Below are 13,061 nucleotides of genomic sequence, written 5' to 3' on the forward strand. Positions count from 1 at the left end.
GCTGTCCAGTCTAAGCATGACAGTGTACACGAAGTGGGCAGGGCCTATTGAGACATACACTTGGGACATGGGTGGCGCTATAGTCTAAACCACTGAGCCTCTTGGGCTTGCCGATCAGAAGGTCAGCGGTTTGAATCCCCGCATCGGACTGAGCTCCCATTGCTCTGTCCCAGCTTCTGCCAACCTAGCAGTTCAAAAGCATGCCAGTGCAAGAAGAGAAATAGGTGCCGCTGTGGCGGGAAGGTAAACGGCGTTTCCGTGCACTCTGGCTTCTGTTACAGTGTTCCATTGTGCCAGAAGTGGTTTAGTCATGTTGGCCACATGACCCAGAAAGCTGTCTGTGGACAAACGCCAGCTCCCTCAGCCTGAAATGAGATGAGCACCGCAACCCCATAGTCACCTTTGACTGAACTTAGTCGTCCAGGGGTCCTTTATTACACTTGCTGACTGTGAAGACATTGCTAAACTGTGTCTTAAAACACAGCACTTAATTTGATTATTAATAATAACTATAATGTTGAGAGTATAGCATTGACTTGCCTCAAAACAATTTCTCTGAGGAAGCCACAGAGCTTTCCTTTTAAGTCAAACTTCTGTGAAGATTCTGAAACCAAAATCCTGGCGGCCACTTCCTACCCCGCCAAAATCTAATTGCTGCTTCTACCTAAGCATAAGGAACTCAAATCCCTTCAGTGATACAGTACTTCAAGTCCTATAAAATTGCAGCAAAGTACAGTGGTACCTCGGGTTAAGTACTTAATTCGTTCCGGATGTCCGTTCTTAACCTGAAACTGTTCTTAACCTGAAGCACCACTTTAGCCTATGGGGCCTCCTGCTGCCGCCGTGCCACCAGAGCACAATTTCTGTTCTCATCCTGAAGCAAAGTTCTTAACCTGAAGCACTATTTCTGCGTTAGCAGAGTCTGTAACCTGAAGCGTATGTAACCTGAGGTACCACTGTATTTTATGTGCAGTGTGCCTGCTGCTCAGAAGCCTATAGTTCATAGCTCTTTCTTAAAACTGTTCTAGATTTATTCACTTGTTTATAATAATAAAAAAATACTTATATACTACATTTTTTTAAAAGGCAAAGCTGTGTACAACAAACATATATGCACACACGATAAAAAGATTGCAATTGAAAACACAAACTGCTAGCTAACTTCTTGGTCGGGAGGCATACGAAAGATGCAATGGAAAAATAATTGTATTAGATGCATTTCTTCTTCAAAGTAGTTTTACTCATTTGAGAATCTAGGAGTTCCACTTTCAGGGTCAGAGCTGGGTCATAGCAATTACCTTAAAGCATACAGCTTTCTGTGAAGAGTTTAGGTGTAAGTGTAAGACACGCTGGCATTAAACATGTAAAGTGCCCCTAGTATCGCTACACCCACATTACTACGGAAATTACAATCAAGTCCCTAATTACAATCAACTCCCCCCCCCCAAAAAAAAGAAATCCCAAGCAAAACAGAGGTGAGGGTTTAATTTATGCTTTATGTGGATACAACTAACATGTCCATCTCTGGCAGTATTTTCCAAACTTGGGTCTCCAGCTGTTTTTGGACTACAATTCCCATCATCCCTGACTGCTGGTCCTGCTAGCTAGGGATGATGGGAGTTGTAGTCTAACAACAACTGGAGACCCAAGTTTGGGAAACGCTGATCTACGGTAATTTGAATACTTTCATATTTTAAAATACTACCATATTTTTCCATGTATAAGACACCCCCAAGTATAAGACAAGACCCTATTTTTTTGAACCCCAAATTAAGAGGATTTAATTGAGAGCATTTACACTGATACCAGGATCTCAATCTTCTTCTTCTTTTACATATATAAATTAGTCAAAAGTGTGTGTGTGTGTGTGTGTGTGTGTGTGTGTGTGTGTGTGTGTAATCTGTTAATATGTTTTTTCATGCTTTTTAAAGTACAAAAAGTTAAACTTCACACAAGAAATCTGCTGTTGCTTCTGTTTGTCAGTGTTCAGGTTTAGCATGCTCTGCAGAACAAAGTTATCTGTGGCCTCCAGCATTCACTTTTAAGGAAAAACTAAAGGCACCTTCCCAACAGTAAACTCTTACCTTTCATGGGAAGAAGCCTGTCTTTATATCTTATAGCACCTTTCTTTAATATCCAGGACTTGCAGAGTTCTAAAGAGAGAATTTCTATTTTTGCAATTACAGGAAACTCTTGTTGTACTCTTCAGCAGTGTGATGCGTTTTCTGAAAACCTAAAATGAATCATCCCAGTCACCAAAAGGCCACGCATCCCCCACAACTGCCCTAATGAATAAACTTAATTTATGTGTTCAGTGTAAAATGTCATCACCATGTAATAGCAAAAGTTCATAAAGCAGACCAAACTGAGAAAAGGCTGCAAGATAGCTTAACTTCCACAATCCATTTTTCCCCACTTAACTATGGATAATCCGATTAGTTAGATATGAAATAAGAGTATGTCTGTTTTCCCCAAAGGTGAGCGTGATTCATGTGCCACCAAGCTTTCAGAAGAAGTCAGAATTCCCCATCTCTCATGGCCAAGCCTTTGGCAAGCAGGGTTTCCGCCCCCTGCTAAACCTATATAGAATCTCTCCTTTCTGTGGCTTCTGTGGCTACCAAAAACAGAAGCATACAATTAAGTATTTGTGCACTTTCTAAAAATCACATTTTGATTAACAAACCAGACTTATCCTGAGGGATCAGCGTGCTTGGTTTCAAAACCTATTGCATATCGGAGTTGTGGCCATTGATTTCAATGGATCTACTCTGAGTGAAAGGTAGTTGATATTCCAGTCTATTCTGCCGTGGCCAGACCACACCTGGAATACTGTGTCCAGTTCTGGGCACCACAATTTAAGAAGGGTGTTGACAAGCTGGAACGTGTGCAGAGGAGGGCAGCCAAGATGATCAAGGGTCTGGAAACTAAGCCTTATGGGGAGTGCTTGAAGGAACTGGGTATGTTCAGGCTTCAAGCTGAAAGAAAGCAGATTCCGACTGTACATTCGGAAAAACTTTCTGACAGTAAGAGCTGTTCAGCAGTGGAACAGACTCTAACAAGAGGTGGTGGACTCTCCTTCCTTGGAGGTTTTTAAGCAGAGGTTGGATGGCCATCTGTCAGAGATATTTTAGCTGAGATTCCAGCATTGCAGGGGGTTGGACTAGATGACCCTTGGGGTCCCATTCAACTCTGATTCTATGAACACTAATAATCTAACCCAGCTATATTTCAGGGAAGTATAAATTACTTCCAAAATATGAAAACAAGTCGGAAAAGTTTCAAGGTTTATATGGCATTAAATAAAGAATGTTGGTTATATGAGGCTGATCCCACAGATTTGGGGCTAATTAAAATACATTGTGTTTTTTCCGCTGTGTTGAAGTCAGGTTTGATAAGAATAATTGATTACTATTCTATTGTTAAAAGGTTTTGAAGTAGATTCTTTCTCCCAACCGCTACCTTTTTACTTTAATTTTACTTTCTACTCCTTTCAAATGTGTTTATGGGAGGTGGCTGGGGATATTAGTTGGTTTGGTTTTTTTGTTCCTGTTTCTATCATGTATTTTGTGCTTTTATATAGTTTTTTTGTGAACTGCCCTGAGTTCTGCGGGTGAAGGGTAGTATTATTATTTCTGAAATAGAATGCATGTTCGTATTCTGTTTAAATTCTGTTTTTTTAATGTAGTTATAAGCATGGGGTTTTTTTAATAATAAAGAAAACAAAGGTAATACAGTACATTATATAAACCTGGAAAGCTCTGGGTGGTATCCAGTAAGTCATACTTGGAGCAGATCTGTGGAAATCTATAACTTAATTCATTGATTTCAGTGGTGAATTCTAAGTATGATGTTATCTTCTGAATCCACCTTTCTGAAATAGTATAAAAGGGAATATAGTATTACCTGATCAACCTTTTTTTTTTTTTAACATCTTTTCTGGAACAGAAAGAAGAAGGGAAATTTCAAGGACAGCTTAATAATTCCGACTCAAGTCAGTATATCCGAGAACTGAAAGATCAGATAGCAGAGCTCAATCATGAGGTAAGCCAAAGATTATAATTTTTGCTCACTTTTGTTTCTTTTAGTTATCTTGAACCACTTGGTTTATGTGGGGCTTTTTTGCTGATCGTAGGTAATTACTGTTTCAGTGTTTTTAACATTCTTCATTTAATGATTCCTCATGACTTAATAACATCCATAATCTGACAATGTTTTGGAACATCTAACCCAACTGAATTAAGAATTATGAATTGTAAGAATTATGTGTGTTAGAGGTGTAATAGTCCAGTAACATTTGATTTATTTAGATTTTTTATCTTAAGAGGCAGTTGCCTGTATGTGAAATAAATTTCCATAAGTTCTTGCATTGAAAATAAAACAGCTTTTAGTTTTTAAATGACTTTACTATTTCAGTCCTAATTTTTTATGCATTTCCACTCTTAACGTGAATGTTCATCTATCTGTATTTTTTCCTTTCTGCCATCAAGAAACGTGATATACTTGTACAAATGATGTATTTTGTGCAAAAATATCACTGTTCTAAAATGTAGCAGCAGTACACGTTGTCCAAAACATGAACATAGTAGATTTCAACAGAAGCAGCTGGGAGATGCAGCTTTGTCGCTGATGTGTATGAATAATCGTACAAATCAGCAATCATTCAGAGGTGCCTGGGACTTCTGTACGGCCCATCTCACTTGAGATTATAGCAGAATTCCTGCTTTGTCTTTTTATCAACAGCACCTTTAACAATCGTTAAACTCACTTGAGAAATCAATATCCAACCATCTTGCATTAAACATTTATACTCCAATCCAGCTAAGGACATCTGTGCATACAAACAGCCTACAGGTGCATATCACTTGCTGGTGGAATCGGAACTGTGGACATACAGTAAAGATTCAGATATGCATCTGAAATGAATTTGCATCCATGTAAGGATGCAGTCTTACTGCCCTGCCCTGCTGTGAATGGGATCCATATCCCAGACGCCCATTCTAATACTGGGAGTTGCAGGTTAAGAGCTTATTTTATGTGCGAGTTCAAGCAAGTGTTTGCAGTCCAGTACCTGCTTGGAAAGCAATTTGTAAAATTTTGTAAAACAAAAGACAGTGAATTTTTTCATGTGGTGGACACGTGAAAAAAGGGAAAAATATTGGGACATAATATATAATGAAATGAAAAAACTATTTAAATACACTTTCCCAAAGAAACCAGAAGCAGTTTTGCTAGGGATAACAGGGGATGAATTAAAAAAGGAAAATTACAAACTATTCATGTACGCAACGACCGCCGCTAGAATCTTAGTGGCTCAGAAATGGAAATCCCAAGAAATCCCAACTTTAATGGAGTGGCAGACAAAAATGTTTGAATACATAGAATTGGAGAAATTGACCTATAAGATTTGGAACCAAAAAGAAGCAAAGTTCAAAAAGGATTGGAGTAAATTTGTTGAATATATACGGAGTAATTGTAAGAATTTAAAAACTGTAGCAGGATTAATGTAAATCTTGTGATGTGGATGCAGTGTAAATAAGAAACTATAAGAAAAGATTTGAGACATGAAAACCGTTGAAGGGATGGAAGGAAGTCCGGGCGCAATAAGGCGCAGGGTAAATAAGAAGACATACAAATTTTTTGAATGTAAGAGTATTTGTTTTATTTGTTGTTGTTACAAAAAAGCAATAAAAAGTATTTGGGGAAAAAAAGGAAAGCGATTTGGGCTGTGGGGGAGAGGTATTTCCAAATGTATACAGTGGTATATCGGGTTACAAACTTAATTTGTTCCGGAGGTCCGTTCTTAACCTGAAACCATTCTTAACCTGAGGCGCTCTTTCGCCAATGGGCCTCCCACTGCCACTGCGCCAGCCGCGCGATTTCCATTCTCATCCTGGGGCAAAGTTTGTAACCCAAGGTACTATTTCCTGGTTAGCAGAGTCTGTAACCCAAAGCATTTGTAACCCGAGGTACCACTGCATAAGAATTGCAGCCTACATCCTATAATTCTATTCTTTTGCAGACTATTTAATTTTTTTAAAAAACCTCCTAATAATTGAAGAGTAGTTTGAGAATAAGGAAGAATAGTGGTCGTGTCCCATTGTACAGTGTGGTTTATTCCCAGATAAACAAGCCTAGGAACGCAGCTTTTTCGTCAAATTAATACTCTGCTTCTGTGATACTCTGTGGAAAATTAGGACCTGCTAATGTTTACACTTCACTTTTATTTTCTCTTTTGGAGTTGTTCAGCACTTCAGGATGACAACACACATTTTTCTGCGTTACATAAACACCTTATACTGAATCTTAATGCAATTTTGGGATTCCAAGAATTTCAGACCTGACTTTTGTAAACAGGTATAAAATTTATAGATCCGTCTTTTGAAGTATCGAAACCCAGAGGGAGAGCTAGAGAAGACATCCTAGGCAGATGGATGAGGGCAGTTATGAGTTTTACTCAGCATTCCATCCCAAACATGGCATTGTTCCCCTGAGACAACGAAATGTCACAACTTCAAAGGGATGTAATTTAATTTAATATATTTTAAAAAAATATTGAAGCAGGAATTTCCTCAGAATCGCACTCTGACTTGTAGTATGTATCTTACACAACTCTATACTCAATAAATGCAAATAATAAAAAAAATTGCCCTCCAAACGATTAATGGTCCCTCTCACTTTGCTTCTCTAAACATTCATAGGCATTCTATGGTTGACCTTGTAAGCTAATCTTCCTTTTAAAGTTGTGGCATACACAATGTGACCACAACCTTTTGGCCAGCTGAATGAGGGAGACATTCACAGATGACTCAGCAAAACATGGGAAAGAAATAGAAGTTACTTTAGTGTGCATGCCTGCAATTTTCAAGTTTGAAAGACAAATCAATGTATGGTACTCCTGATCTTGAAAAAAAAAAAAAAAAAAAATCTGGTCCTGTTTATATTTTAAGCTGCTATAAATAGGATACATCAAAGTTTTACCTGTTGAAGATCTGCCCTAATGTGTATTTATATTATTATGAGGTGTTCCGCTTAACAAGTCACATTAACACACACACACCCCGAGCTTCCCCTCCCACTCCATACAACTACTAACCTAACTTTTCACCTTCCCAACCCTATTTTTGAAGCCACTTCTCTCTTCTGTTCTTCATCCCTTCACTTTTGGACAGGCCTTCACAAAAATCTTCACTATAAGCAAAAATTGTTTGGGGTGGGGGTTCATTTAAAACATTTTATCCAACCTTCCATTAAAATTTTCCCAAGGCACCTAACAATTTTTAAAAAAACAACCCAAAAGAAGAAATTGAAATGTTTGTATACAAGAGTTACAACAATGTTTTAAAACCAGCAGTATACAGCAGGTAGAGCATTTATTTATTTATAAACTGCTGACCCAAAAAGTCCTAAGTGGTCGATAAATAAAGTTATAAAGCACGGCTAAAATCCACAAAACAATAAAAAATAAATATATATAAAAGCATCATCATTAAAAGCAAAGGATACAATACATAAACCTTTAAAAGTAATTATAGATAACTAAATCATGTGTCTGGATGGAGTTGACCTAAATGGAAGTTCTTAGGAAGACCAAGTGAATTATCAATTTTGCACCTAAAAGTTAGCAAAATAAGGCACCACGTGAATGCCCCAGATCATGAAATAGTCTCTGCTAAATAATTGGAAGCGAAACTATACCAGTGGTGCCAGTAGAGTAGGTGGTGTCTGTAGGTGGTGTCTGTGAAAAATTGGGAAGGTCTTTGGGCTTAATAAGGCCTGCCCTTTTGCTTGTCTTTCCAAAATTATATTCAGTAGATGCAAAATAATAAGATGACTGTGTGTGAGGGCTTTCTGTCCTGTGTAGTGCAGACTAGAGTGCCATTATCTCATGTTTTGGACTAAACATGTGGCACATTTGCTCAAAAGATTGACTAATGATTTCCATCTACTCTTAAGATAGGGTTACACATCCAGAATTTGGCCTTCAGAAACAGCGTACGGGCGAAAATCTCTGAAATGTCCTGGAAAATCCAGACGTAACCCATGTCGGAAGTGTGGATTTTTGGCGAATTTCATTTAAAAAGTAGCTCAGAAACTTCATTTTTTAAAGATTTTGCAAAACAAAAAAACACCCCAACAGCTCAACAACTTTTGTGTCTGGATTTTCACTTTTTGAAATATGGCAACCCTACTTAAGATGGCTTTCCACTCGATGCACAACTGTTCTTGGCCACTGTTATGTTCTACGAAGGCACAACTGCTTTGAAATGGTTGTTGTTTATGAGAAAGCTGAAGAAGGGAGGGATACACAAAAGGAGCACCTGCTTTTTGTGCTTCCTGCTTGACATATAGATCAGGCATATTGGCTTCATTGCCACTATTGTTCCATGCGTAGAAAGGAAGGTGCATTGGAACAGGGGTCAGCGGAACAAATATCTAGACAGCCTCATCCAGTCTGGACTAAAATAAACTGTTGACTGTGTTAGAGTATATTCTCTCACTTGCATTAGTTCCCAGTTCATACTGATTGATTTATAAACTGCCTAAACTGCCCGGCGGGGTGGGGAGTGGGGAGTTCCTGTTGCTTCTTTATATGCTCTGTATTCCTAAACAGTTGTCTTGGCTTCCTGTTGGATGTTGCAAGGAACAAATGTGCAGTGTAGATTACAAGAGTGGTGCGTAAGATTAGAACTGATAGCCTTTCTCACACAAACTTAACAGACCACAAAATACTTTGGGAGCCAGAAGCAAGGAATAATGGCTTCTAGTTGTAGAGTTGAAGAAGAACTTTGGAACTGTGTAAAAAAAATACGTTTGTGTCGTACAGTTTTCTGTGTCTGCTGTAGTTCCACGATATGCAGATTCTGACCCTTTCCGTCTTCTGATAGTATTTTCCTGTACAACAACAGTAGCTAGTTTCTGCATTGTAAATCTCATGGCAGTAATACCTGATTTATAATGCTGAGCGACTCTTCGAAGGGAGAGCCAAAAGCAAATGTTTGCTATTGTGCGTTTTTGCAGAATTAATTGAACCTCCAGTTTCAGATGGTGAAGTAGTTGAGGCTCCATCCGATACCTTGTTCTGAAAACTTTTCTATTCTGAAACAGCCCCTCCTATATTTTTCCAGTTCAAAAATTGTTGGATTCTGTGATGTCCTCAATTAGGATTGAGTATTGCATGGACTGCGTGCAGTATTTGTTCCTGCAATTAAATGGATACATTATGTAATATTATTTACATATCGGTATTGATATTTATGGGACGTGGGTGGCGCTGTGGGTTAAACCACAGAGCCTAGGACTTGCCGATCAGAAGGTCGGCGGTTTGAAGCCCCGTGACGGGGTGAGCTCCCGTTGCTCAGCCCCTGCTCCTGCCAACCTAGCAGTTCGAAAGCACGTCAAAGTGCAAGTAGATAAATAGGTACCGTTCCGGCGGGAAGGTAAACGGCGTTTCCGTGCACTGCTCTGGTTCGCCAGAAGCGGCTTAGTCATGCTGGCCACATGACCCGGAAGCTGTATGCCGGCTCCCTTGGCCAATAAAGCGAAGTGAGCGCCACAACTCCAGAGTCGGCCATGACTGGACCTAATGGTCAGGGGTCCCTTTACCTTTACCTTTTTATTGATATTTATAAAAGTATATTTACTAATATTTCACACACTTAGTATCATTTCTTGTGAGAAGAGTAACTGCATGCAATATACCTTGTCTAGTCTTCCTCCTTTAGCCTGTGCAAGCAATAATAGTGATTTAAAAGTAGTTCCCGGCTGTAGCCCGGGGAAAAATATTCTTGCTGGTGGTTCATGTGCACTCACCCCAACCCCTATATGCACAGCACAATTTCATATAATCAGCCCCAAAGAATCCCCTATTTATGGCCCCTTGTTGCCTTGCCTTCTTTTGCTCTCAGGCAGCTGTCACATAAGGGGAGATGAGATAAGCTGGGGCCCAAAACTGCTCAGGTAGGGTCTGTGATAAGAAGGGAATGCTTTTTAGCTAAATAACATGTAAACAATCGTCGTTGTGTGTCATTGACTTTCAACCACACCAAAAACACTTGCTTGGCTTATTCAGATAGGAAGTTTTTCTCAAGAAAGAAAGATAGATTGCACTTTCTTCTTCTCCAGCATCAGAGCTTGAGGCTCCTTCTTGCTATCTTCATGCACCTTATGCTCCAACCCATCTGATATTTCTCTCCTAACAACCTAATGCAAACGGTAACAGATTCTGATAGAGGCGCTATCTCGCCTTCAAATCGCACTTCTCTTGAACTAACTCAAGATGGACTTAATGAAGATCGACATTCAGCTGCAGATCAAATGCCCTGCTTTTAAACGATTCCGCTTGTAAAAATGAAATTGTAAACACTAAGTAATTACTCATGGATAAATAATTCAGACCATATATGCGAAGGGCCACCTTGGGACGAGGCTGAATAGTGGGAGCATATGTAGGGACTTGCATTCCTGATCTGGTCATGGTGACATGCGCCTTAGTTACATCACATTTGGGTGTCTGTAGTATACAATATACATAGGGCTGCTTATGAAAGGGGCACCAAAACTATAAATGGTCCAGACTGTGGCAGCTGTTAACAGGGAGCATATAACTCCATGATTGAAGCAGCCGCACTGGCTCCCAGTTTTGTTCCTGATGAAGTGCTGATGAAGAGTCTTAAAAGCTGTCCATGGTTTGGGGCCAGGGTTTCCAGAGGACCTTCCACTCCCATACAAGCCTGCCCATGTATTTAGATCTTCATCAGATGCTGGAGCAGCCTGCCTGGAGAGGTGGAGCCACAGCTATGGCTTCCTGGCAGCAGAATCACTGCCGCTTAACAGTGGCAAGCTCTGGTCTGCCAGGTTGGCTCCACTGGGGCACTCATGTTTTTCCAACAAGGTTGTTTTTCTCATTCTTTCCTCCAGTAGTGAGACTACTGCTGGAAAGCTGTTGATGGCAGCTCTGCCTCGCTGGGCAAGCTGGCTTTGACCAGAGGTTTTCCTATGGTTCCCCAGAAGTGTGCTTAGTTGGGAGCAGGAAAGGACCTTTTTCAGTCACTGCGCCCAGGCTCTGCAATTTTTCTCAAGGGAGGATCATCTGCTTGCCCATCATAAATTGCCTTCTACTGGTTGGCTAAACATTTCTGTTTACAAGGCTTTTGGGGGCATGTATGGTTTTTAAGTTCCTGTAGTGATCTCTCCCCCCTCCTTTTATTATTATTATTATTATTATTATTATTATTATTATTATTATTAAATGTACTGCTGAAAGATGCCCAGGTACATTAATATCTGCTTTGCAATTTTTTTTGTTCTGCTTTTAGTAACTTGATCATTTTGTTCTACTGAGTTTGATTTAAGAGTGCTGACTTCCTTGAAAAAAGGGCCTAAATGTGCTAAATAAAACTTAGACTTCAGGAAATAGTATTCTAGAGAACTAACCAGCCTTACCCAGGAAACTGAATTAAAGGAATCTTAGTCAGAAAAGTTACTAGCAGAATAAACCTTAAATAAGTGGAAAATCCCATCTAGATTGAGAATGACTCAGAATGACTCCCTAAGTCAAAGTTAAATTACTTGAGACCTCGCAGAATATACACTGGACAAAACACTTGAATTCTGGCAGGTTTTTTCCTCTTTAACCAGGCTGATCCAAAACAGAAAACATTGGGGTAACATGGCTCCCTGTAGGGTAATGATGTTCTTGGAGCATGGAGAAGTAAGGTAATTTAACACCACCATGGTGTTAGGAATTCTCTTTCTTTAAAACATGTAAGCCTACTGGAAGAGATCATGTGCTGGCTAAATTGAACCATGGTCAACATAAGGATTGCTGCATGGTGTCTAATCCCTAGAGCTGGGGCTGAAAAATGCTGTCAATTGTGCTTCGCGAACGAAGCAATACACATGGTTCTCTAAAGGGGCGGCCCCATAAGACCTTTTGAGTCGAGAATCTAAAATTGCGTAGCTGCACCACTGCCTGCCACATTCTGCCCATTGTTAAAACCAACAATGGCCTGTCGTCAGCACTAAGAAAATTAACTCAAGCAACATAAATAGCAATGTATAGCAAGAGCAAAGGGTAATATCCAGCAAAGTGGCCTCTGGCTGTGCAACAGAACTTCCTCTGCCCGCATGCCCCCTGAATCTGTTCTGGGGGTTCCTTTTACCCTCCAGATCAGATTTGGGGTGGGGGTGCATAAGGAGAAGGAGGATAAGCTCCACTTCGTAAATGGAAATCCTCATATACCGGTATATCACCTTTCTATAAACCAAGCAAGCAGAGCTGCCAAACCTTTCTAGTGAGAAAATTCTATAAAGCCAGTGTTAATTGAAGAAAATACCCTTTCCTTTGTGCAGGACAGTCTAAGACTATGCTGGCGTCTGTATCGGGGGCCCATCCGACGACCTAACTGCAAATGAAAGGGAACCATTCTCTCCAATATTTTTTTGAGCTGTTTTATTCGAAAGCACGTCAAAGTGCAAGTAGATAAATAGGTACCGCTCTGGCAGGAAGGTAAACAGCGTTTCCGTGTGCTGCTCTGGTTCGCCAGAAGCGGCTTAGTCATGCTGGCCACATGACCCGGAAGCTGTCTGCAGACAAACGCCGGCTCCCTCGGCCTATAGAGCGAGATGAGCGCACAACCCCAGAGTCGGTCACGACTGGACCTAATGGTCAGGGATCCCTTTACCTTTAAACATGTTGAATTTGGTCCAGAGGCTGATTGGGAACTGCTTGGTATATGCTGCCGCTACCCAACTCCTACCTACATGCAGGCTACATTCCTGGCTACAATCTTTAGCTGAGCTTCCAGAAGCACCCTGAAACTATGCAGGAAGGGTGCAGCCCCATTCAAAACAGGGTTATTTAAACGACCGGCCAATGACATGTTGGTTTGGTCTATGTTAGTTTCAGTTCATTTGCTGATCTCCAGCCTACCTACACCTCCAGAGCTTCTCCAACTTAACTTGGTTCAGATAAAAAAAAGAGGAATGGGAGATAAATGCCGTCTGCGTACTGATGGCACTGCTTTCCAAACCTTTTCGATAATCTCTCCCAGCCTCTTCGT

The 13,061-nt window shown here is 40.3% G+C and overlaps 1 protein-coding gene across 4 annotated transcripts in view; it reads left to right on the forward strand.

Annotated features, from left to right (window-relative positions):
• Positions 1-13,061, forward strand: part of EVI5 (ecotropic viral integration site 5) — a 67,565-nt gene that overhangs the window by 45,844 nt on the left and 8,660 nt on the right. For all 4 annotated transcript variants that reach the window (XM_083620626.1, XM_083620628.1, XM_083620629.1 and 1 more), the window contains one exon: positions 3,946-4,041. In XM_083620626.1, coding sequence (XP_083476752.1) covers positions 3,946-4,041 — 96 coding nt within the window. The remainder of the gene's footprint in view (positions 1-3,945; positions 4,042-13,061) is intronic.

The sequence above is a fragment of the Podarcis filfolensis genome (assembly GCF_964270895.1).
Source record: "Podarcis filfolensis genome assembly, chromosome: 6".
Taxonomy (NCBI): domain Eukaryota; kingdom Metazoa; phylum Chordata; class Lepidosauria; order Squamata; family Lacertidae; genus Podarcis; species Podarcis filfolensis.